The sequence below is a fragment of the Dunckerocampus dactyliophorus genome, chromosome 16 (assembly GCF_027744805.1).
Source record: "Dunckerocampus dactyliophorus isolate RoL2022-P2 chromosome 16, RoL_Ddac_1.1, whole genome shotgun sequence".
Classification (NCBI taxonomy): domain Eukaryota; kingdom Metazoa; phylum Chordata; class Actinopteri; order Syngnathiformes; family Syngnathidae; genus Dunckerocampus; species Dunckerocampus dactyliophorus.
In genome coordinates, this window is record NC_072834.1 from 445179 (window position 1) to 473024 (window position 27846).

At 45.9% G+C, this 27846-nt stretch overlaps 1 protein-coding gene across 1 annotated transcript in view; it reads left to right on the top strand.

Annotated features, from left to right (window-relative positions):
• The first annotated feature begins 1526 nt into the window (after positions 1-1526).
• LOC129168623 (LHFPL tetraspan subfamily member 7 protein) overlaps positions 1527-27846 on the top strand; it is an 86256-nt gene continuing 59936 nt past the window's right edge. The window contains exons 1-2 of the mRNA XM_054754073.1: positions 1527-2152; positions 19105-19243. Of these exons, the coding sequence (XP_054610048.1) occupies positions 1787-2152; positions 19105-19243 (505 nt within the window). The 5' untranslated portion in view covers positions 1527-1786. The remainder of the gene's footprint in view (positions 2153-19104; positions 19244-27846) is intronic.

The window sequence follows — 27846 nt, forward strand, 5'->3', positions numbered from 1 at the left end:
CCTTCAAAAATAGTTGTTGGATTCTGTCATTTAATAATAAAAACTGTAATGGATTCACTTGTCACAAAGGGTGCGTTGTGTTTTCTCATGCATGTATCAATCACAGAGATCGAATGTGCTGCGTTAATTAACGGCAACAGTCCTCAATGGCTGATTAATAGCCCAAGGGATCGCATTTGCTAAGCTAATGACGTACGTAGTAGTAAATAAGTAGCAAATATCGCTAAATAAAGTCTCCACATCCTCCAGTATTTCTACACTTTATCATAAATTAAACACAAGGCGTTGTTGCCTGACTGCAGGCCCGTGACCAGATATTTTTCGGGGAGGGGGGGTTCAAAAATCTGAGTGAACGGATGGCTCCCTTTTGCGAAGGAGCAAGTTCTCCTCGGTGAAATGACTTGAACAGAGTTGCCATCTGGCTGCAGGAATCCACCTGTCTCTCCGCATATTTACTACCCATTGCTTTAGAAGTTGAGCATTGCAGTGTGGAAATCTAAAGGAGAATAAGAGCTCATTTACAACTACTTAGATGAAAAGATGCTTACAGATTTAAAGTATCTATTTTTATTATTTATAAGCATTTACCTACCTGTGAAATGTAAGTCCCTTCTCGCGATTTTCACGAGTATCACGATTTGTACAATTAATAGCAGCACAAGACGGCATCTCCAACTCCTCTTAGTTCTGAGGCTTTCTTGTTTTGGGTGAAACAACATGGCGACTTCTATACTTCCAGGGGCTTCAAGCCTCCAATGCGCAGCAAGCGATCGGGGCCATTCCAGTTATAGGGTTCAGTGTGCACAGCGTGCAATACTAAATGAGGCCCAGCAATTAGCATTAGCAAAGTAGCAACAAGTAGAAACAGCATATTGAAGACAACATAGTCACAATGACATAGAATATTACCTGTAACAACAGTTTTACAGAGGAATGACAGGTGATAATCTACATTGCACATAAATGATTCCAAGTTAGTTCAACAAAGAAACTGCATTAAAGTCTATAAAACTTCACTCAAAAGTGCAGACTTGCTCTTTTCAATTAGTGAACACTATCAAATGCACGTGACAGTGTATATGACAAAATATAAACACAGTAAACATACACCACCAAATATCCCGCACAGTGCAAAAACGTGACTCACCATCATTCCTAACAGTTGTGAGCACTTCCTGCAGCAATGTGCACATGCCACTATTCACCAGCAACAGGCGCTGTTGCAACACTTCTGCCATCATTTATCACAGCACATCTACACTCCGTTACAATTGCACACTTTGATAGCAGCTTTTTTTTTTTTTTTAACCAAGCGGACCTTTGGTCGCCCGCGGGGAGGGGGGGGGGGGGGGGTTCGGAACCCTCCGAACTCCCCCTGGTTACGGGCCTGGACTGTGTTTTACTTTGAAGATATATTCCGGAAGTGTGCTCAATGATGCCAGTGGCGTGCTGTCTGTGCGCGGACGTTGTGTGATTGGCTCCCTGAGAGCGTTCATCCACCTGCGCGCACACATGTGGGTGTGACAAACATTTTGAGCACGCGTGCGCCACATTTGGCTCCTTTCCGTGCCCGAGTGGGACACTACCTGACTTGGTCTCAAATACCAGCCTCCCCGCTGCTGGCGCATATTTGGGGTTTGTCTCCTCACTTCAACAAGCAGTGGAAGCACCCAGGCACGCACGCTGTGCGGGACTTCCACGGCGGGCTCCCATCGTGGATTGGGATGTTTTGCTGATGGAGCGCTGCTAAGGGGAGCAAGTAGACTTTTGTGTCTGTGAGATCCAAATGCATTGGCTTCTAGGACGGAAGAAGAAAGAAAAAGAGGAAGAAGAAGCAGCAGCAGCAGGGTTTGGGAGCGATCTGTGTATGGGCTTTCTGCCCCACGCTGCCACCATGTTCAGCTGCGTGGGCTGCTTCTGGGTGCTCCTGTCCTCCACCCTGGTCGCCGTGTGCAGTTTCAGTTTCATCTCCCCCGCCTGGATTGTGAAGGAGCAGCTGAGGAGCAACCATCACCATCATCACCACTCCAACAAGGACTCGGTGAGCTTCGGCTTGCTGTGGCACTGCTCCGAGTCTCTGGATCACATGTACCGCTGCTACACCTTTGGAGGGCTGGGCAAATTTGCGGAGATCCCGTCCAGTTCGTGGCAGGTACCGAACCTCACACACCCGTCATATTTGCATATCCATCCGATACCAAGTCGATTTTTTTTTCATATACGTATCAGCAATGCAACACTACAGTATATGTAAGACAACACATTTAAAGCAACGCTACAGTATATGTAAGACAACACATTTAATGTAAAACTACAGTATATGTAAGACAACACATTTAATGTAACACTACAGTATATGTAAGACAACACATTTAATGCAACATTACAGTATATGTAAGACAACACATTTAATGCAACACTACAGTATATGTAAGACAACACATTTATTGTAACACTACAGTATATGTAAGACAACACATTTAATGTAACACTACAGTATATGTAAGACAACACATTTAATGTAACACTACAGTATATGTAAGACAACACATTTAAAGCAACACTACAGTATATGTAAGACAACACATTTAAAGCAACGCTACAGTATATGTAAGACAACACATTTAATGTAACACTACAGTATATGTAAGACAACACATTTAATGCAACATTACAGTATATGTAAGACAACACATTTAATGCAACACTACAGTATATGTAAGACAACACATTTATTGTAACACTACAGTATATGTAAGACAACACATTTAATGTAACACTACAGTATATGTAAGACAACACATTTAATGCAACATTACAGTATATGTAAGACAACACATTTAATGCAACACTACAGTATATGTAAGACAACACATTTAATGCAACACTACAGTATATGTAAGACAACACATTTATTGCAACACTACAGTATATGTAAGACAACACATTTAAAGCAACACTACAGTATATGTAAGACAACACTTTTTATGTAACACTACAGTATATGTAAGACAACACATTTATTGCAACACTACAGTATATGTAAGACAACACATTTAATGCAACACTACAGTATATGTAAGACAACACATTTAATGTAACACTACAGTATATGTAAGACAACACATTTAATGTAACACTACAGTATATGTAAGACAACACATTTAATGCAACACTACAGTATATGTAAGACAACACATTTAAAGCAACACTACAGTATATGTAAGACAACACATTTAATGTAACACTACAGTATATGTAAGACAACACATTTAAAGCAACACTACAGTATATGTAAGACAACACATTTAATGTAACACTACAGTATATGTAAGACAACACATTTAATGTAACACTACAGTATATGTAAGACAACACATTTAATGCAACACTACAGTATATGTAAGACAACACATTTAAAGCAACACTACAGTATATGTAAGACAACACTTTTTATGTAACACTACAGTATATGTAAGACAACACATTTAATGCAACACTACAGTATATGTAAGACAACACATTTAATGCAACACTATAGTATATGTAAGACAACACATTTAATGCAACACTACAGTATATGTAAGACAACACATTTAATGTAACACTACAGTATATGTAAGACAACACATTTAAAGCAACACTACAGTATATGTAAGACAACACATTTAATGTAACACTACAGTATATGTAAGACAACACATTTAATGCAACACTACAGTATATGTAAGACAACACATTTAATGCAACACTACAGTATATGTAAGACAACACATTTAATGCAACACTACAGTATATGTAAGACAACACATTTAAAGCAACACTACAGTATATGTAAGGCAACACATTTAATGCAACACTACAGTATATGTAAGACAACACATTTAATGCAACACTACAGTATATGTAAGACAACACATTTAATGTAACACTACAGTATATGTAAGACAACACATTTATTGCAACACTACAGTATATGTAAGACAACACATTTAAAGCAACACTACAGTATATGTAAGACAACACTTTTTATGTAACACTACAGTATATGTAAGACAACACATTTAATGCAACACTACAGTATATGTAAGACAACACATTTAATGTAACACTACAGTATATGTAAGACAACACATTTAATGTAACACTACAGTATATGTAAGACAACACATTTAATGCAACACTACAGTATATGTAAGACAACACATTTAAAGCAACACTACAGTATATGTAAGACAACACATTTAATGTAACACTACAGTATATGTAAGACAACACATTTAAAGCAACACTACAGTATATGTAAGACAACACATTTAATGTAACACTACAGTATATGTAAGACAACACATTTAATGTAACACTACAGTATATGTAAGACAACACATTTAATGCAACACTACAGTATATGTAAGACAACACATTTAAAGCAACACTACAGTATATGTAAGACAACACTTTTTATGTAACACTACAGTATATGTAAGACAACACATTTAATGCAACACTACAGTATATGTAAGACAACACATTTAATGCAACACTATAGTATATGTAAGACAACACATTTAATGCAACACTACAGTATATGTAAGACAACACATTTAATGTAACACTACAGTATATGTAAGACAACACATTTAAAGCAACACTACAGTATATGTAAGACAACACATTTAATGTAACACTACAGTATATGTAAGACAACACATTTAATGCAACACTACAGTATATGTAAGACAACACATTTAATGCAACACTACAGTATATGTAAGACAACACATTTAATGCAACACTACAGTATATGTAAGACAACACATTTAAAGCAACACTACAGTATATGTAAGGCAACACATTTAATGCAACACTACAGTATATGTAAGACAACACATTTAATGCAACACTACAGTATATGTAAGACAACACATTTAATGTAACACTACAGTATATGTAAGACAACACATTTAATGTAACACTACAGTATATGTAAGACAACACATTTAATGCAACACTACAGTATATGTAAGACAACACATTTAAAGCAACACTACAGTATATGTAAGACAACACATTTAATGCAACACTACAGTATATGTAAGACAACACATTTAATGTAACACTACAGTATATGTAAGACAACACATTTAATGCAACACTACAGTATATGTAAGACAACACATTTAAAGCAACACTACAGTATATGTAAGACAACACTTTTTATGTAACACTACAGTATATGTAAGACAACACATTTAATGTAACACTACAATATATGTAAGACAACACATTTAATGCAACACTACAGTATATGTAAGACAACACATTTAATGCAACACTACAGTATATGTAAGACAACACATTTAATGCAACACTACAGTATATGTAAGACAACACATTTAATGTAACACTACAATATATGTAAGACAACACATTTAATGCAACACTACAGTATATGTAAGACAACACATTTAATGTAACACTACAGTATATGTAAGACAACACATTTAATGCAACACTACAGTATATGTAAGACAACACATTTAATGCAACACTACAGTATATGTAAGACAACACATTTAAAGCAACACTACAGTATATGTAAGACAACACATTTAATGCAACACTACAGTATATGTAAGACAACACATTTAAAGCAACACTACAGTATATGTAAGACAACACAACAATGTCAACAAAACAACACACATTCATTTGGTTGCATACAATTGTGGGAGCAAAGTAACTCAACCAAACAGGACCGCAATCTATTTGGGGGGGTCGGCTGTGGGCCAGGGGGAGGGGCTACATGACAATTGGGTGTGACACAGGTGCAAGGAAAAATAGTGAGCAAAAAACATGAAAAGCAAAAAAAAATGTTTAGAACTGCAAATCGTGTCTTTTTGTGTGTTTTTAAATGTCACAAGCAAGACGGAGCCGACTGAGTGCTGATAGATGGGGGGGGGGGTGCTTTATTGAAACATGAGGCGGCCATCAGCATTCTTTCCTTAGTCCGTTCATGGGAAGCTCTAAAAAAGATTTGCGTGAGAGAGGCTGACATCAGAGCATATTTGCATTTTTAAATGTAGAAAAAGGATTCATCGGCCACAAAGCGTTCGTCCATGAATTGGATCATCGAGGCATGGATTCATCGCTGCAGCGACACTGATCCCTTCTGCTACGTCTTCTTATTCTCTGGCAGAGCAGGTGCAAGTTGGAAGGACAAGCGACGTTCAGTCCTGTTATGTGTTTATGGGGCGGGGGGGCCAACAGCTAGCGCCACCTGCAGGCTGCTTGCTGGCTGCTGAGGCTGCTGAATTGTGAGGTTTTGGATGTGAAATGTGCTGTTCTGCCTCATTACCATCCAAGGCCCGTGTGTGACTGGGGGCGGCTGGGATGCTTACACCCCCGGGTGCACTTTAGTGTAACACGTCCAAGCCTGATAACTGCTGTCCTGGCAGGGACTTGTAGCTTCTAAACAAAGATGTTGGAGACATGGAAGCACAAATGAAGACCCGAGAGTTCAAATGCAGCCTTGATTGTCTTCATGGACGTGTGGTGAAAGCTAGCGATGCTCCCATCGGCCGCGTGTGGACTGCTATGGCGAGAGCGCTGCCTCACGCACACGGGTCTTCAAAGTCTATGAACTCCTAAAGTTTGCATAGAAACACGCCCACGCATTGAAGTTACTCTTTCATTACTGGGGGAAAAAAACAATACCGATATTGACCGATATTACATTTTTATGCCAATAAAATCAGTGGGCCGATATCATCGGATATCCATAATAATAATAATCAAAATGCTGCTGTTGCGGTGGTAGCCCATAACAAGCTAAAACTCAACTCAGAACTCCCAACATCACTTCCTGTCCTCCACATGGAACACATTTACTGCGACACACAAAGACATTTATGTCTTAAGTGTCTTATTTTCTGCTATATTGGGTAATAGGAGTGTAAAGATGACTGTAGGGGTGTTATTTCATGTCTAGAGGGCTCTAATCATGTTAAAAAGTTTATTTAGAAGGTGGGAAACTGTTTTTTCTGCCTTTACTAGGAATATATTCCATTTAAAAAGAAGGAATCCTATTTTGGGGAAATTCACATATCACAGTCGGTTTTGGAACCAATGAACTGCGATAAACGAGGGATCGCAGCATTGATGGATAGAATGAGGGGGGGCCAAGAGAAACTAGGGGCTGGAATCACTAACATGAGCTTCATTGGGATGCAACCTTTAGCAGGACTCATTCGAATGAACAATTCTTTAGAAGCATTGATGGATCGGAGACACTACCTGTAGAGAGTGTGTGTGTGTGTGTGTGTGTGTGTGTGTGTGTGGGGGGGGGGGGGGGGGGGGGGGTCACTGTGTGGAATTCACTGATGGTCAAAAATGGGATGAAATTCCCCATCGGATGTGGAACGTTTGCCATCCGGCACCACCGTGATGCCTTTGCATTGGTGTGGTGTGTTCAGGAGGTACCTGGCAGGCACAGCACGCTGGCCTCATGTCTCGGGGGGGTTAAGGACGGTGCGGTAGCGCTTCCCTCGTGAAAAGATGCTGAGTCAGTAGACTCGGGCGGGCCACCTTCCATTTGTTAAGCAGCCTGTCCCTCCTCTGTGGATCCTACGGGTAGTTTATGTATCGATCTAACCGGGGGCTGTGCTCCGTTTTCCACGATGAATGACACCTCACCCCCTCCTGGCTTGGTGCTTCCCAGCCCTTCATAGCGGGGGGGGGGGCGCACGCTCCCAGGTACAACAGCCTCTGATGACTGGTTCATGTAGTAAACCTCAAATGACTTTCATCCCGATGCGGATGCCAGAGGAGATGCTGCTGAGGTCACCAAAGGTCAAACTGGAAAGCTGCCAAACTCAACTCCCAGGTTGGAATCCTACAAGGAGCCGAGTGGCTTCAGACCAAGTCCACAAGTCCCTTCAAAGGGAATGTAAGCGTGTGACAGCCTTTTGTCAAGAAACGTCGAGGTTGGGTCGGACGATATTTGGCACAGGATTTTTCCTGTGGGGTCGGGTGAGGACCTCAGCGGGACCTTTTCCCAAACGATATGTTTTGAATGTTGGCCTGAGTCTCTGTGGTCACCCCTGCGGAGTGCGCATGCAGGTTAGGTCAGTTGTCCGTAGGTGTGAATCAGATAGGCTGCAAGGGAAGCTCGGCGTCCCCTAAAATGTGTGCTGCTGACTAAACATGCTGGCATAGCTCCGCCTTCTCTCCCCACTCAGCTGCTGATCACAGGTCAGCCACACCACTTCCTTCATTCATCCCCGCAGCGCCACGCCGGACGCCGAGCGTAGCGTGGGTTGTTCCACTGCACGAAACTGGACGCTCGTTGGATGCATGCTGGGCTTTGTCCCGCCCATCGGACGCTCGGCGTCTCTGAGGGTCTGCATGATGATTGGATGATCTGTCTGAGGCTGAAACCCTTTTTGATCGACAGAGAAATCTGTGAAGTAAGGATGAACCACGTTTGTCATTCGGAGACTTCACAATCCCCAGCGACTTTGTCTTTGTTGAAAACGGCTAGCGTCGTGTTCGCCGACTGCCGTTTCCTTCCCCAACGAGCGGCAGCAGCTGCGAAGCTCCTCCCCCGTCACGATCACTCACACTCACAGCCGGTCACACGGCAGCCTCGTGCAGCGGCTCCAGCTGCTAGCAAGCAGCACATCATGGCAGATACTAGAATTGACAAAGAAATAAATAAACACACTTATGATGTAGGCTTCCCCTCCTCGAACGACCAGCAGCCCCCACTGGTGTGAATGTGTGTCCAATCTCGCATAAAGTCAGCTGGGATAGGCTCCAGCTCACCCGTGAGCCTAACGAGGACGCGGTGTAGAAAATGAATCATTTTAGTCGAGTAATGTATGAGCTTCACATCAATGACTGCTCCCCCTGTTAGAAAATGGCAGCTAAAGGCGGTAATGATGTACAAATACGTGCTAAAAGGGGTCGAATGTCCAGCAGGAACGTACCACTCTTAAAAAAAACACACACACACAATTTTTCCACTGACAATATATTTTTCGTCAATCATTGTGATTTCGCACTTTCTTTGGCGGTCTTGAACGCACCACAGTTTGCTTACAGTAGCTATGGAACACTAGCCTCGACAGTTAATTCAGCCTTGAGGTGAACACGAGTTGTGTTGATTTTAAGTCGCTACTGGATTGACAATGCGGATTATGTAGACACGCTAGCCTCCACGCTAGCCTCCACGCTAGCCTCCACGCTAGCCTCCACGCTAGCCTCCACGCTAGCCCTGTGACTCAGACTCCACCTGTTCATCCATCATCCTACATGATCATTCATCAGTGGTGAGCAGCGATACATTCATACTTACTTACGTGTGTGCGGCCTCTTTAGGGCTTAAACCTGCATTGTGTCACGGGTGAACAACAGCAATTGAAGAGAGAAGGGGGAGCTGCGTCTAATAATTACAGCAGTCGCTTTTCTTGCTGAAACCAGAGGACAAGGCCAACGTCAAGCTAGCAGGAGGGTTTGTGGCGGGGGTAGAAAAATAGGCATGTGATAGATATTTTTATGGGTGTATCATTTCTGTTCTAAAATAATAATGGATGAATACGATAGAGAAATCTTCATCCTTTGATTTTTCCGTATGCAGCCACGCTGAGAAACCGTTTGGACGCCCCTGATGCAGCGCGACCCTCACACTCATGTAACGTGTTTGGACGGGCGCTTTGACCGTGAACGATTCCCAGCAGTGGTCGCTACGGAACGATTCTTACCGCTCACACATCTGCTGGATTTTGCATCCCAAATGCAAGCAAAACACTCTCACTGTCAGTCTCTCTTCTCTCTTTGAACTTAGATTTATTTTGGTATTTTTCGTGTGGCGTCTGTTAGCTACAAGCTAATGAAAATAGATTTATTTTGGTATTTTTCGTGTGGCGTCTGTTAGCTACAAGCTAATGAAAGGTCAAACACAAGTTGGAATCTTCTGGGTTCCAAGTGATCCATCTAGTGAGCTGCTGCGGGATGAAAGCGATGAGGATGTTTTGGGCCTGCTTGCATCATTCCTACTGGGCTTTGTTAGCATGCAGCGGCTGCTCCGTACAGGAATGGAGGGGGGGTGCTTCATCAAGCTGATGCAACGATGAGGCAGCGCCGTTAACGCAGGTGCTGTGATGACATCTGCTCTTCAGCTGCTTCTGGAGAACATGTGGACTGTACGAATATGGCAGAGAGGAGTTGCGGTGGTGTTTTCTTGTCACCTGATTGCTAGTCTGCAGGGTCGGGGGGGGTTGCGGTGTTCTCCGCTGATGAGAGTAGGAGGAAGCGCATGCTTTTCACGTGCTGTGGAACACCATGCATGAATTATGAAATGAGCACAGCGCCCGTGCGCTCATTTAGCGGCAAACTCGGCTGTGTAAGGCAGAGGAGGCGGGGCCACTCGAGCGCCGTCGCAGTGCAAATTCCACAAATGCTACATTTACGCACACGCACACGTACACGCACACAACCCTGTTAGTGAACTTCAGAACTGCTCTTCACTCATGAACGTTTGTGGAACATCTCAGATGGAAGCAACGTTGTTTGCCATCAGGATGCTTGACATCGAATCCATCCGTCCATCCATCCATTCATTCATCCATCCATCCGTCCAATCATCTGTCCATCCATCCGTTCATCCGTCCGTCCATCCGTTCATCCGTCCATCCATCCGTCCATCTGTTCATCCGTCCATCCATCCATCCATCCATCTGTTCATCCGTCCGTCCATCCGTTCATCCGTCCATCCATCCATCTGTCCATCCGTCCATCCATCCATCCATCCATCTGTTCATCCGTCCATCCATCCGTCCATCCGTTCATCCGTCCATCCATCCATCTGTCCATCCATCCATCCATGCGTCCACCATCAACTATTTACAGTGTAAATAGTTGTATTGGTGTTGTATTTGTAAAGAAGTTGTTTAGATGGTTTTGTGTTGTTGATGTTGGTGTAGTTGTTTACATATCTGAGCTGTCACAAAAGCAAACAATAAACAAACTGATATTTTCCTGAAACTTCCGTGTGTTCCACTGCTGATTACTAAAGAACACAAAAAGGTAGACACAAGCTTTTATTTGCTGATGGAAGAGGGGCGTGTCACGTTTGTTTTGGTAGCTTCCATGTGTCTACAACCATACAACACAATCATCTGTGTGCCTTGAAAGATCAGTCCAAAATGGCCGCCACTGATTCAATGGCTGGCTTGACTGAGGTCATCATAAAAAGTGTGTTTTGTGTTGAGTTGCCTTGTCATCGACTAACATTTCAATTAGTTTGACGATCTGGAAGGTTGAATTGTGTCAAACGTGCAAAACAAGAAGAAGTGAGGGCGGGTGAGCACGGCTGGTCCTGCATGCCAGGCTGTGCTGGGCTACGTGAAGGTCGGCTGTCATTGAGCTCCTTGGAAGAACGTGAGGAGAGTGTGGATGTAAAAGGATGCTTGCTTGAAGGTCCAGCGGGGGCACGCCAGCATCAACCAGCGGCTGCATGCGGGCTGTGGCGTTGTTATGCCAACACGTGCTCCTCCCCGCCTCTGCCTGGCATCTCCGTGACACTTTCATCTCATCTCATAGTTCTCACCTGTCTGATGCGAGGGAGTCTGACGTTGCCGTGCCAAACTTCCCCTCGTTGTCTTCATCTGTCGCCTCTGCTGGATCGTTTTATGATTAGCAGCTGCTTTGAAAGCGGAGAAGGAGAAGGAGAAGGAGAAGGAGCAGTTGCAGAGAGGCAGGCGAGAGGAGGAACCTTGCCTGAGGTTCCTCTGCCTGTGCCCCCCCAGCAGCAGCAGCCTATGATGACATGTGAATAAAAGTGTGGACGGGCTCTGAGGGTGTCATCATTATCCACAGATACCATCCTCTCATCTGGTCTGATCCACCTTTGTGATCTATAATAAAGGAGGTGGGGGGGAGAAGAAGCAGCGTGAGCAAGTTTCTGGTCTGGGCTGATTGTTCTCACCCCCCCTGCCTCCATGTCTTCCCCTTCAACAGTGAAGATGAAGGAGAAAAAAACATGAGAAATGTTGTTGTCGTCTTCGCTGTTTAGCGCTGGAGGAGGATGGCGGCTGGTCTAAAGCTGGGGGGGCCAAACTTTTTTTCACTGAGGGCCATAGGGATGGGTACCTTTCACATCTGAACCCATACGGTACCGATACCCGGAGTAATATTGGATTATATCGGCCTGCATCGCAAATATCCGATACTGGCACTCCAATACGCCCCAACACGTCTTCCCAGCAGCGACCCGATAGTCATGCCAGCACATGCAACGCCAGCCGTGTGGCGGTACAAAGTTTCCCGTGGTGGCACAGGACCAGGGAAGTTCAAGACGACCGACATCATCGCGCATACGAAGCGGCATCCCACGGGCAACATGAGATGCAAGGATGGCAAAGGTCATCAGCTACAACAGAAACGATGAGCAGCCCCTGTCGGTGGTTGATCCAACTTCATCCAACACCTCCAATAGAATAAAACTATGCCCCACGTGCATAAAGGAATATTTTCATAGTTATAGCATAGAAAGCCTGTTTACAACCTCCTAAATACACTTTCTAACACGATTAGAGCCCTCTAGACATGAAATAACACCCCTATAACACCACTATTACCCAATATTGTAGACATAATAGGAAATAAGATGAAAAATACAACTGGTGTGTGTCGTCGTGAATGTGTTTGGAGTTCAGGGTTGAGTTTTAGGTTGTTGTGGGTTACGACCGCAACAGTAGCCCATGTTGTTGTTGTTATATAATTCTAAAGATTATTATATAACAACAATAGTAATAATAATGAAATCACTGAAAGCTGCAATAGAAGCTTGCTGTTGTGGAGCTTTTACTGCCCCCTAGTGACCGAGGGAGAATTCACAACTTTCTTCCTGTCTTGGTTTACACGAGAACATTTAGCCCTTTTTATGCTGGAAAATGATTCATTTAGGCAAAAATATGTGGAATGTGCGTGTATATTCAAATAATTCCTACTCAGCCACGATTCATGAGTTCATACGTTGGATGGAGTTTGACACCACTACGCCCACGCTTGGCCTTGGCGCGACTATGCAAGGCTTGCCCTCTGCCACCCAGCCATGGAACGTACGCCAAGAGAGTGTGGAGTGCACTTTGTTGCTGGTCGTTATTCCACACCAACCTTAGTAATGCCAGCGCCAGCGCCTCTCCAGCTGGCAGCTGATGCCACAGCGTCCGTCTTTGTGACTCAAGTGAATCGTATCACTTTAGTGAGGGACTCAATCCATGAAATGACTCTACTGATCGGTTCTTCCATTTCACACACCCCAATTCCTGTGGTTTCAACGAGCTGTGGCCCAATACTTTAGTCTGACAATCGCCTGCAGGGTTCTACTGCAGGGTTCTACTGCAGGGTTCTACTGCAGGGTTCTACTGCAGGGTTCTACTGCAGGGTTCTACTGCAGGTGTGCTCATTAGACCCCAGTCACTGTCTTCACTTCACTACCTGAAGGTTTCGTAGGATGATCCCTTTGGGGGTGGGAGCCACATGCACCTCCTACCTGGCGTTGCACGGGAGCTGAAAGTGAAGCTGTGCCTAATGCTCGTCTCTGACAGGCTGGCAGGCCCCCCAAGCATGCTTCCATTTATTTCACCTCTTCCATGAACAAAAATGGATGTACGAGTCCAGTTGTGTTGAACGTGAAGACTTCCAGTTCCTCATCTCTTCATTGTTTGTGTTTTCTACCCCAGCAGCTTCTTACTTGACGTTGTTTGTAGAACGTCATTAGCTTTGGTTAGCCAAGCCTGCCAACTACACTCTCCTTGTGGGGGTAACGAGTAACAATCTTGGCATCCTGTAATTCTAGTGTGACGAGCACGCGACAAAGCAAAATGGTTACAAATGAGGAACGCGTGGAACTTATTGTTTCCCAAGTGTTTCTCACCTTCTTTATCAAAACACTCCAAACTCTCTTTGTCCCCGTGGAGGGTTATTTAGCAGTCACACTCAATCAAAGTGTGACTGCTTTCAGGATGCTACATTACGAACAAGACGTTACTTGCGCAATCTCGCCTTAAAGCGCTTGTTGCAGGCGGCTTCCATGCAGCCCCCAAACGAGGCTGCTTCGTTTGGCAGGAGCCACCGTGATGGTGATCATCAAGTATTCTCCAAACCTGACACATGCAACCCTCCTCCTCAGAACGTATGGCGAGACTGAGTGGCGCTGTGTGTATGGGGGGGGTGTAAGTGCTCCTGAATGTCACATCCTATCTGCAGTCCGTCCCTGAGGCCCAAATGGACACTCCATCCACTTGTCAGGTGATTAATCTCCACTTCTCGCTCTCTCTCATATCCTCTCCATCCCGTGTTCTTATTGGTGCGTGCACGAGGGCGAGTGAGACGTTTGCAGGCTAGTCACACACACACACACACACACACACACACACACACACACACACACACACACGTTGAGCACAAACTCAGGTGAAGATCAATAAGACGGCGTATCCATTATTCAGTGCACGAATTGAAAGCGGCTGTGCTTGTTGTTCTCGTGCACGTGCACATGCGTGTGTGAGAGGAACGTTGTACAACAAGCAGAAAAAAAGGCACTAGTGGAGTTTCCGGTGTACAAGTCACAACTTTATTGTCAGTCTTACAGTCGTACTCATGTATGGCTGAAAGAACTCCACTTCCCACAATGCTTGGAGTGCAGATTCAGTCAAGTGGGGGCTAATATCACATTTGGAGGTCTAGTGCAGCGATCGTGTTTTGATTTGACAAAGGCTGAGTACGTTTGATCGAGTGTAAAATGACTCCAACTTCTGCGGCAGCTGTTGAACTCCGATGGGGGAAAAAAGCACCTCACGACTCATCATCGGTGCTAACGAGTGACGCTGGGAACACCGAATGGAGGTAGCATAGCAAGGTTTATAGTGTGTCTTTCTTTACGGTGTGTCCACTATCACCAACGGGTTTGGAAAGGCTGGACTGCTGCGTGATGAAGAGGACAGCTCAAGCTAAACGGCTAATTTGCCTCGAGACAAAAGTGACACGGAGAGCGACAACGAAAGAGAGACTGACAAAGGAATCATGAGGCTGTTCAATTCTGACACCAAAGAAGATGGCTTTAGTGGTTTTAGTTCCCAGGAGGAAGATGAAGACAGTGAAGAAGGACGTTTCTGGTGGGCTACTGCTTAACTAGCCGTGTTACATGCGCTGTTCGGCATTGTTTGGGGGGGAAAAAAGCACGTATTTAATCATATCCCGTGTTACGACGTGTACACCTGCGCTCTTTTGTCTGGAAATGACGGTAGACGACACAAAAGTGCTTGAATGGGATCTGAGCTGACTGCAGCGTTGCAGCGCTAATGACTAGCTAGGCTGCTGCTTGTATTTGCTGAATGCTGACTACACGGCAGACAAACAGGAAACAAGACACAAAAAGAAGTTGTCATGGCTTCTCCTCCTGCCTCCAATATGACAAACTGTTGCAAAGTGGTGCGTTTATTTTCTTGTTGGAAAAGGTGAGAGTGTGCTGCCTTTGGGACGGAGGGCGACTCTGCCGTCAGCTGAACCAATCCATCTCGTCCGTCCCGGCTGAGGACACAATGACCTTTTATTGGCCTGCGTAGTGGAATTCCTCTCTTCCTTCATGTAATCAGAAGTCCCCCCCGACCGTCCCGACCGTTTTATGTTTGCGTTGCTGCTGCTGCACGATTCCACGGCGTCATGGGTCATAGCCCCCGGTTGTTGTCTGACAGGATTACTTGCCGGAGAAGATTAGCCCCCATGTTTCAGTCTTTAGCACGGTGTCGTTTCCCTCTCGTTCTGCCCATTTGCTTTGCACCCAAGCTGCAGCTGCTGCAGGGGGGGGGGCCTGCTGCGTATCCACACGTAACTACAAGCTATTTAGGAGGCGTTTGCACCCAACTGAAGGCATGCCAGTGACGCCAGGAAAGGTTTCTCATACTGTAAAAGCCTTCATCGTCACGTTGTTCATCAGGACGGACACGTGCGATTGGATGGTGCATGAGGGCACAGCTTCATCAGAAAGCGGGGACAATATGTGGTGATGCTGCGTTCATGTGATGATGGTTTTTGTGCACATTGTGTACAAACACCGACTAACAATAAAAACAACACAATTCATTCATTTAGTTTTTCAGTATTTCATGATTGTGGTATTTTTCTTCCAGACGTTGATGCTGATGAAATGATACGCAGTACAGTACAGTATTCGTACGTTCATCCAGTCCCCCCCGAATGCTCCAGGGCTCGTCTGTCAGCTGTAGTGGAAAATGGATTTGCAGGTTTTTAGTCACGAATGAAGTCTTTCATGTGCTGGCCGTACATTCAGACTCTTTGGGACAAGAAGGAGAACAGCGCTGCCTTGGCAAAGACAAGCGTCTGCTTCACACGCAGCGTGTAAATAGCACGCCATGTGCTTCATCCTAAATACCACTTCCACACCATACAGATATCGCAGGCTTCAATGTTGGCCAACACCGATATTGAGGCGATATCGCTACGTCCTGGTTTGAACATCTCATTATTAACATGTGAAAGTCATCAGGAGAGCACATTCAGTGGCAGATTACTATCACTGTCCTGCTCTGCCAAGCAAATCATTCCTCCCTCACGACATGCAGCTCTTCAACACAACAGAGGGGCGGCCATAAGATTGACACACAGGGCGGGACTTACTACCTTAATGTGCATGTGTTCTGCATTGTTGCTTTGATGTGTTAAGTCATTGAGTTTATGATGAGATGTTTGGAAATGTGAATTGTCTTGGAGGAGAGGAAAGTATCTACTACAGTATTGTGGTCACGAGGTGCCAGTAATGCTGTGTTGATGAGACTTTGCCTTACACTCCTTATCCACAATCTTTTTGGACTCACGGCCCAGCTCGTGTTCCCAGCGGGGGGGGGTCATATAGCGATGGAATTGATCTAATTTAGTGCATATTGTGTAAAACTAAGACAGGAACATCAAATGAAAAGCACAAAGTGGCTCCACCATCCACCACTACAAGCTTGGAGTTTGAAGATGCTAGCGCCGCTGCTTGATGCTACAGTGTGCTAACAGGCAGTGTGCTAGCATGAATTACCTTGAAGCTGTGCACACAACAAATGTACACATTAGCACTCAATAACGCGAGCAAACTTATCAGCATTTGGGAGCCTTTGTGAAAAATTCCCGATAAAAATCCAGTCTAGTTGACAACCTGTGCAGAGCGGGAGAAGGCTAGCGCACGTACAATGATGCGTTCAAGGACTGTCAAACAAAGTGGGACACTTGCAACAAACACAAACATGCAAAAACTTCAAACTATATTATTTTTAGAATAAAATAAGGGCCCATATTTCCAAAGTTGATATGCATTTACTTAAAATTGTATTTAGCTATTTACAAAAGTATATTTTTTTTGTGTGTGTATTTTTTTATAATTGCGCCTGAAAGGTTTCCTCGGCCCAGTTCGGCCCCACCAACGGACTGGTACTGGGCCCCGGCCCGGTGGTTGGGGACCCCTGCCTTACATTACCTCAGTGCTTCTCAAATAGTGTGGTGGGCCCCCCTGGGGGGGCTGCGGCAAACTGTGGAGTTCCGTCTCATAAATAAATACATGATACATGATACCGTATCTGTACTGTACTGTAATATTGATACATGATACTGTATCTGTACTGTACTGTAATATTGTTACAGATACATGATACATGATACTGTATATGTACAGTACTGTAATATTGATACAGATACATGATACTGTATATATACTGTACTGTAATACTGATACATGATACCGTATCTTTACTGTACTGTAATATTGATACATGATACATGATACTGTATATGTACTGTACTGTAATATTGATACATGATACCGTATCTGTACTGTAATATTGATACATGATACTGCATATGTACTGTACTGTAACATTAATACATGATACACGATACCGCATCTGTACTGCAGCCTTTAGGAGAAGATGGACATTTCCATCAAAGCGTCTGAAAGCATCAAGTGTGGCTTCTCCTGAAGAGCTGCTTGCTGCTTGAAGGAGTGTTGGCTTGTCGTGAGAAGCCAGGTAGTACAGGATCAACCTGTAGCATGACGAAGCCAGGTAGTACAGGATCAACCTGTAGCATGACGAAGCCAGGTAGTACAGGATCAACCTGTAGCATGACGAAGCCAGGTAGTACAGGATCAACCTGTAGCATGACGAAGCCAGGTAGTACAGGATCAACCTGTAGCATGACGAAGCCAGGTAGTACAGGATCAACCTGTAGCATGACGAAGCCAGGTAGTACAGGATCAACCTGTAGCATGACGAAGCCAGGTAGTACAGGATCAACCTGTAGCATGAAAGCACAACAGAACGAGGAAAGCCTTCAGACGTTCCCACACTGATTGAAGGTGATGTCGTTCTGCTGGGTGGACTGCAAGGTGACCTTGTGCATCACGCTCGGCACCCTCGCTGTTGCGGAGCCCCGATGGGAACGTTGCTCCGTGAAGCGGAGGTGTAATCTAACACGACAAATAAGGTGAACGAATGATCAGCGTGACCGCCACCCGTGTCACGGCCCTTCGCTGATACGCCCCCGTCTCCTTCTGAGCTAAACTGCCACAAGCAGCCAATGAAATGCTTTCAAGCGAGGAAGTCACTGTGTGCAGCACATCAGCGGCCCCCCCTCACGCAGTCATGTTCTTCATCCAGCAACCTCCAGAAGAACCGGGTGCATCTTGTTAGCGCTGTGGTGGAATCCACGTTCAGGCCGCCATGCCTTGTTTGCACTGAACAGGAAGGGTGTCCTGGGAGGGCGACGCATTTCCGCCGCTGATTAAGCGCACGTGTAGCGAGTGGGGGCAGCAGCCTGTTGTTGGACCACAGAGTGCACGTTTCAAGTCAACCCGTCACATGACACGACGTGCCGCAGCCCAAACACACATTTCACTCTTGGGGGTGACACTCAATTCAACGTGTGTGCACGTCTCTGACCAGACCCCACCTGCATGCAGCCCCCTCACCTTGTTGCAACATCAACCTTATGGCTGTGTGTGTGTGTGTGTGTGTGTGTGTGTGTGTGTGTGTACTCCAGACCAGTGCAGTGCTGTGCTCGGGGGGGTGCGCTCTGCTCGCCGTCAGCTCCCTGCTGGCCATCATCAGCGTCTTCCTGCCCAGTGGAGGATGTGAGAGGAGGATCTGCGGCCTGGCGGGATACGTGCAGATGGCAGCAGGTCAGCACACACACGCATGTGGCAGCAGGCCTGCTATGATCATCAAGAACAGCAAACACGCTGGATAGGTGGACACGCGCACGCGTGTTGGTGGGCTAGCGTGTTAAATGTGACACGTGCGTTGAAGACGTACTCCCACAGCAGAAACGCCGCGGTGTTGCACGTAACGACGTGTCCTCAAACGTTCACGTGAACTCACACGAGCGTCCGTGCGGTCCTGGCCGATGCCCGGGAAAAGGCGCACACTTGCCCCCCTTCCTCTGGTTTAGCATGACGCTGCTCTCCCGCGCTTCCACTGCCGTGCGACGCCATCAATGTTTCATGCCAAGTGAGGGGGGCAGGTTGTCTGTGTGTGCTAAAGGGGGGGCTTTTTCTCTTTTCATGCATATTTCATTGGTCTGCTCTTTTTAGTGGTCAGGAGACATTGCATTGGGCACTTCTACCTTCTAACGTGCGTGCGTGCGTGTGTGTGTGTGTGGAGGTGTTTGTTCAAACCAAGGTGTGTGTGTGGCAGCGGTGCGTGTGTGTGTGTGTGTGTGTGTGTGTGTGTGTGTGTGTGGAGGTGTTTGTTCAAACCAAGGTGTGTGTGTGGCAGCGGTGCGTGTGTGTGTGTGTGTGTGTGTGTCAGCGGTGCATGCGTGCGTGCGTGTGTGTGTGTGTGTGTGTGGCACTTTGTAGGTCTACATGACAATGTAGTGCAATCATAGCCAAGGTTTTTACTTACTAAAAGGAAGCTAGAGGCTTAATAATAACTGATAGAATATATCCACCACCCACAGAACAAAGCTGTGCTAGTAATGTCTTACGCTTGTTTTTTATATTTTACTTTTTATACGGCAGTGTTATTACAGCTTTAGTTCATCAGGAAGTGACGGGAAGTGACGGTGGGCGTCCCGAGCAGGAGAGCTAGGCTCAGTGCTAGCTGTGAGTTTGGAGAGAGTTGGGAAGTGTGTTTATGTTGGCGTGGATGTAAAGTCCTGCAGTGTTCTCCGCTGTTAATAAAGCCATTAAAGTGCATCGGCGACGTGAGTCTCTCCTTCCCCACAACAAGCGGCATTACAGTATTGACCAGTGCACACCAGGAAATAAACGGTGTCATTTCTTACAGGCATTGCCTGGACAGCTATGTAGTGGGGCTTGTTTAACCTTTGCCTTGTGGGCAAGCAGGAAGGAGAGACGATGCTGAGAGATGTGTGTGTGTTCTGAGCTGCTGTCTGGTGGCCGCGTTCAATAAATAAAGTTGGCAGAAGCAACAGGAGAAGTTTCCTTCTTTGCTTCGGAGCTGAATAACACTGACAAGTTAACAGACTAGTAGCGAACGGAAAAGAAGACGGCTTTTTTGTGTCGAATACAGAAGATGAGGACTTTGATGGATTTGTGGATGAGGATTGATGAAAAATAACGTGAGTACATTCTAAAATACTTCAATTAAGTACAACCGAACTCAGTTTTGCTCCCGCTGCCGCATGCATGCTAGCGTATGTTTTTTTTTATTGTAGCGTCGCTGGGAGCACGTCCTGTTCCCAGCATACTTTGCGGTAACGTTTTGGTGCAAATACTCTTAAAGTTACATGTTTGACCAGGAAATAGCAAGCTCAAAAGAAGACGGCTTTTTATGTGGAACAACTGACAGTTTGTGTGGATCTTGTGAATGATTGTGACTGAGCTAGGACTCAGTAATTAAAGTCTACACACGACGGCTTCATTGATTGAAAAACAAAACTTTTTCATGCATGAAGCTTCTACTGAGTCGGTAATTTGGCCGCTATATGCGGTCAGATATTGACCAAGGGAGACAAAATGGGTGGCCGCTGGCCGTGTTGGACAGGTGACTGCTATACACAGGGTCTATAACATGTACATTTGCTGCGAGGGATTTTTCAGTGGCTGCTATAGGCAGGTGGCCATTCTATAAAGGTGGCCGCTAAGACAGGTTTGACTGTATATATATATATACTGTAGTGATTTTTAGTTATTGTTTACATTTGCATTTGCATTCCCTTATTCACTTATTATTTGTGGTTTTGCTAGTCTGTGCAGCACTTTGGAAACAGTGTTTATAAAATGTGCTATATAAAGGGGATTGGATTGGATATATACCCAATAGAACACCTCTGGGACATTATGTTTAGGTCCATCCGGCGCCGCCAGGTTGCTCCTCAGACTGTCCAGGAGCTCATGGATGCCCTGGTCCAGATCTGGGAGGAGATCCCCCAGGACAGCATCCGTAGTCTCATTAGGAGCATGCCCCCACGTTGTCAGGCATGCGTACAAGCACGTGGGGGCCACACAAACTACTGAGAATCATTTTGAGTTGCTACAATGACATTTTAGCAAAATGGACCAGTGTGCTGCATCATTTTTTCACTTTCATTTTTGGGGTGTCTTTGATTTCCCCCTCTATAGGGTGATCATTTTCATTTCTATCAAATGATGTGGCATCATTTTGTTACTAATACATCACCCACTTATTATCAGGAAAACATATTCAAGATCATTTTCCCCCAGTTTACATCTGATGTGTTTTTGAAGTGTTCCTCTCATTTTTTTGAGCAGTATATTTTGTTTTTGATGGATAACAGGCCATATTGAAGCATGAAACAGCGTTTTATGAACCTGCACACAAAATCCTTCCACCTTCATGAAATTCAATGAATGAATTCTTCCATATTTGCAAACAATCAACAAAACAAACGTTGGAAGTGGGACAGTCCCGGCGTAAAAGATGATGTCACTGGTCCTCATCAACATGGCAGCACGTGGAGCACTTTTACTTTGTGCCCTCACATGTGTGTTATATTTATTATTATTTACTGTTATTAACTGTTATTTACTATGTAGTATTACACTCTCACACCATATACACACCAACACAACACAACACTCACACACCAACACAACATCCACACTTCATTCGACAAATCCTACAAACCATCGAACACGATCAGTGATGGACGATTTGTGTGAAAACGTCGATAAACGCCTTTCAGTGCTGATCACCTTGTAAGCATCACCTGTGGCTAGCAGCCCCCAACCTGTGGCTAGCAGCCCCCAACCTGTGGCTAGCAGCCCCCATCCTGTGGCTAGCAGCCCCTAACCTGTGGCTAGCAGCCCCCAACCTGTGGCTAGCAGCCCCCAACCTGTGGCTAGCAGCCCCCAACCTGTGGCTAGCACCCCCCATCCTGTGGCTAGCAGCCCCCATCCTGTGGCTAGCAGCCCCCAACCTGTGGCTAGCACCCCCCAACCTGTGGCTAGCAGCCCCCAACCTGTGGCTAGCAGCCCCCAACCTGTGGCTAGCAGCCCCCAACCTGTGGCTAGCAGCCCCCAAAACCTGTGGCTAGGCGTGTGCCGTACGGTCCGCTCATCGGAAAATGTACACAAACGGAGGCAACGTTTGGTGAAAAACACGCCAAGCGGGCGGGGGCGTACGCCAACCGGGGGTCCAATGTGTTCTGGTTTGTCACGGCTGGCGTGAAGGATCGGGGTTGATGAAAGGACCATTAAAGGGGAACTGAATGAACCAAAGGAAATCCTCAGCTTTGAACACATTTGCACACTTTAGCGGGGCTGGGGGGGTGAAGGAATGTCCCACCAGGCCTCCTTGTCCTTCTTCCCGCTGCAAATGTAACTTGTGAGTTATTTCGTGCTTCCACCCGTCCTGCCGAGGGAGGAAGGCTGGCGCCGGTGTTGCTCGAGCAAAGAGGCCATGCAGACGTCCTCCGAAGCGTGCTGGTGAAAATAGGAAACCGCTTTGATCGAAGCACCTGCTGTGTTCTTTCAGCGCCCATATGGTACCACGCCAGCTGTCAATCATCCCCGATACAGATGAACGCCTTTTCCGTATCAGGCGGGATGAAAGCTGCAGAGTCTGTTAGCCCAACATGACTAGACTTTGTTTCATCCCCGTGGGGGAAAGGATGGCAAAACGCCTTTTTGGACTTGTAAAGCAAACATCACTGAAACTTTGCTTCATGGGTCCTTCAAGCTCCTCTACTAACCTCCCACGTGCACTTCTCCACATTCCGACGTGACGTTGGCACTCGTGTAGGCTTGTTGGACAGTGCCGGGGGCAAGGCAAATGTTAGCCCCCGCCCCCAATATGCAAAGCATTTACACGCCACGACCCCCTACCACCACTCCAGTATTGATCCCCCGCCCCAGCAACACAGTATGTATGTTGTACAGTATCTTGATAATGCTAGTATCTTCATAATGCTAATATCTTGATAACGCTAATATCATAACGCTAGTATCTTGATAACGCTAGTATCTTGATAACGCTTGTACAGTATCTTGATAATGCTAGTATCTTCATAATGCTAATATCTTGATAACGCTAATATCATGATAACGCTAGTATCTTGATAACGCTAGTATCTTGATAACGATAGTATCTTGATAACGCTTGTACAGTATCTTGATAATGCTAGTATCTTCATAATGCTAATATCTTGATAACGCTGGTATCTTGAAAACGCTAATATCGCGATAACGCTAGTATCCTGATAACGCTAGTATCCTGATAACGCTAATATCGCGATAACACTAGTATCCTGATAACGCTAGTATCTTAATAACGCTAATATCGCGATAACGCTAGTATCTTGATAACGCGGTAGTTTGACACCAGAAACTAATTTCCTAGTTAGTAGTTTGCTGCATTCAGCTGGGATAGGCTCCAGCTGAGCCGTGACACTGCAGAGAAGCGCTATCGACAGTGGATGGACTTTTTAGAGCACAGTAGAACCCAATAGAAGAAGCGGTGCTGCGTTCGAGTGCAACGTGAGCGTCAAGTCGTGTCTGCCAGGTTCTTTCCAAACCTGTGATCAGCCTGACTGTTGTTATTATTCATGTCCTCTGAACCTTCTTCTTCTCTTTGTCTTCGTCTTGTCTTTGTCTTTGTCTTCATCTAGTCTTTGTCTTCATCTAGTCTTTGTCTTCATCTAGTCTTTGTCTTTGTCTTCATCTAGTCTTTGTCTTCATCTAGTCTTTGTCTTTGTCTTCATCTAGTCTTTGTCTTCATCTAGTCTTTGTCTTTGTCTTCATCTAGTCTTTGTCTTCATCTAGTCTTTGTGTGCTGAGGTAAAGAGCAGCTGCAGCAGCAGACGTGTTGTAAGGAAAGGAAGGCGTGGTCACCAACGTCCGGTGCCAAAACATGGAGGCCCATTCAAGTGTGTTTGCTGTGGCTGCAAAGTCCAAACCATCCCTGCTGGTCCTCATCCTTCCATGAAAGCCGTGGCGGCACAAACAGTTCGGGCTGTGCATATTACATGAGTGCTGCACCCCTGGAGGGCTCAGCGCTTTCCTTGTGAACAGGAAGGCCATGAAAAAGTCTCTTTTCTTTATTTCTTACCTTTGATGTTGTTTTCTTCATTCGGCGGTCGTTAGGTTGAGCAGGTGTGGCTAACGTAGCGCCTGTGCGCGTGCGTGACGTATCATACTGACAGCATTGGGGGTCTCTAGCCTGGATGAGTCATTGTTGGGACTGCACACTGCGCTGGGCCCCCCCGGGCCCTCAGCCAGAAACACACTCCCGCTTTAAGAAATGTTCACGTGCGCTTTCCTTTTCCTTCCTTTCGTCTTCTCTTCCTCCTGACTGACGCTCAGCTCACAGCCCCCTCTGGTGTGGGGGGGTTGGTCCGAGTTGGGGCTGCAGTGAACATCACGCACGTTGTTGGTGCGCCTGCTTTCATACACGTTAGGTTTCCCAGCATGAGCTCGTTAGCGACTGATGGGCTAACCGTTTCTCCGTTTCTCGTGCAAGCAGGGCTGCTTTGGGTCTGGATTGTCCAGACAAGCGGGTACTTGATTCAGGACCAAAACCCAACCAATACGTACCTTTTGTCCCCGGAGTCTTTGGCGTCTTCCGAAACGACAGCAGAACCTCGGTTAGGATCTTGGATCCGTTCCAGAAGGTGGGACTCGCACTAAAGCAACAAGTGTGTCTCGTGAGGACCGATGTTGGTACGCTTTTACCGTAGCTTCACACACGAAACCGATTCCAAATGCGCGTAGGATGAAAGGGACGCTGATTGTTGGCAAAGACGCCTTTGAGGTAGCGATATCCACTCAGACTCCACCTTTTGACTTATTTCTTGAATTCAAGTGTTTCTCACCTTCTGTAGCTTTCTTTGCCTCCATGGTGGGTTATTTTGCAGCCGTGATCAATAAGAAAAGCAGAGACTGAGTGGCATACAGGGGTCAGTGGGCGTGGCCACCCCCAGTCACTCTCCTGCCTCCCCATTGGCCATCTAGACATTTCAGGCATCAGCTTATGGCCACCCCCATGTGAGTAATGGCCTCACCTTAGCCGTAGCAGCCAAACATTTCTGGCTCCGCCCCTGCTCGCATGGGAGCGCTGCTGTACACTAGGGACCGTCAATGAATGACTATGGCGCCGAAGAAAGTTTAAGAGAAAAAGTCATGTGTTGTAAACCCCACCACAAGCCAAATTATGTGATGGGGGCGTCCCGGCTGGTGACATCCCAGACGGACACGGAGCTGGGGGGACAATGACCCTCAGGACCTCCTCACATGAAGCAGGGCAGTCACCCAATCAGAGGCCAGAAGTAGTACACCCTGGACAAAAGTATTGGGACACCCATCCATCGATTCCTGTCCTGGCCGCACATGCAGACGCCGTGGCACCTAATATTTCCCCTCCTGTCCCGCACGGGAACAGGACATCAAGAACGCGTGGCTGTTGTCTGCTCATCCCTGAAGATGAAGATGAAGATGAAGATGTGTATCACCGTACGACGCAGCGTGTCTTCTCTCTGCATGCTATCATACCTCACCATCCCCCCACCCTCCAGACTCACTTGTTATTCTCATGGGTTCATTTGGAGGGAGGCGGGCCCGTCCCGCTTGTGCTAGCATCCATCTGCATGAGTGTGGAGACCAAGCACGCTGAAGCAGCAGCCAGGTTGTTCGCGCTGACGTTTTACGTTCGTTTTGACAAAGGTGGTCCAACCCAGGACCCCCGGAGCGAGTGCCGAGAACGCTGATGCCAAACCCGTAAGAACTTATCAAATCCTGTAAGACCGTGGATTTTTCAACAATTACAGAAGAAAATGGGTGAAACATGAAACCAAACGATTCCCTCTTCAAGCAGGGCTCCTTTACGATCGGCCGCCCTTCCAACAGACCAATGCTGGGGGGGGCATGGCGTGCTCTTCTGTATTCCTGCCATTTTAGTGACTTTGTGGAACAATTCTGGTCTTATTTGGTTGTCATTCTGCTGATTTATCCTGCACAAGTTGCCAGTGTCATGAATCTTTGTGGATGAAAGGAAACACTGTAATGTGCACCAAGCGCTAGCTAGCGGGTGCTGTGGGTGTCACCTTTGACTCATTTCAAGTCTTGTATGTGGTTGATATCATGAACCGTGTCGGGTATCATGAAATCATCTGCAATATAATAATCCACAACACAAGAATGTGGACTTTATTACTTTACTGTTTAAACGGATCAGAACACACAACCAATCGAAACAATCACAGGCCCACTGAAGCCCCCCCCGTCACGCTGCCATCCACGGCGTCACGTCTCAGTGGCTGAAATCCCCCCACACCTCCAATTTGCTGTGTCATGTTTGCTGAAAGCCATGAAGCGTAAACGGGTGCGGCGGCTAAAGACAATCCGATTAGCGAAAGCACACGCACAAACATGAAATGGAACAAAGTCCAATTGCTTCCAACTTCTCTTTCCGTGTTGTAGAAACGTCAGCATCTGCTGGAGTGAAGTGAAGAGTTCGTTGATGATCACCTTTGGAGGGTTTCAGTCGGACCTGCCGTGGCTTTTTCACACTAAACTTCCAAGCATGGACTTCACCTCAACAAAATGGCTGCTTGGCCGTGTTTGTTTCTTGCAACGCTAACAAATGTCACCAGGGTGATGATCACTTCATTGTTTAGCAAAGTTCCCTGCCTGAAGTGCAGGTTTATACTTGTAGTTGCAGCATCCAGCAACAGGTTCATCAACGGGTGCACCGCACCTTGATGGCGGCGTGGGGGCCCCGCGGGCACGTAGCAAATTGCCGGTCACCTGAGCTACGCGGCTATTGCTATACTTCCTGATGTATAATCCGTCCTATACTCTCTCGCTGCTGTACCTTTGACCTGCACAGTCGTCCCTCGCTGCATCGCAGGTCGAACACCACTCCCTCGATCTTTTGCGGTCTTTTCAAGAATGAATTCATTACCTAGAACAGCACTCAGAGAGTGCAGACCTCCGCCAAGTGCCATAGTCCCCCCATATTGTGATTTACACCAATGTTTGCATGTTAGCAACACCTAGCATGATAGTGCTAAGTGTTTATATATGTACCTACCCATGAAAATAGCTAAAAATGCTACTATGCTAACATTATCATGCTAACACCTAGCATGATAGCGCAATATACCGGGAAGGCTAAATGTCCCGAATGAGTTGAGAATTTTGACTTTGGAACGGTGTGAATCGTTAGAGAAATGTGGAAGTAGTTAGAAGTCTTTAGATCAAAGGCATTTTGCATTCCGAAAAATGGGAATGTCAAAAAAAGCTGGAATTGTTGCTAAGTGGAAAATGGCACGAATGTCCTTAATTAGTTGAATGCTTTGATG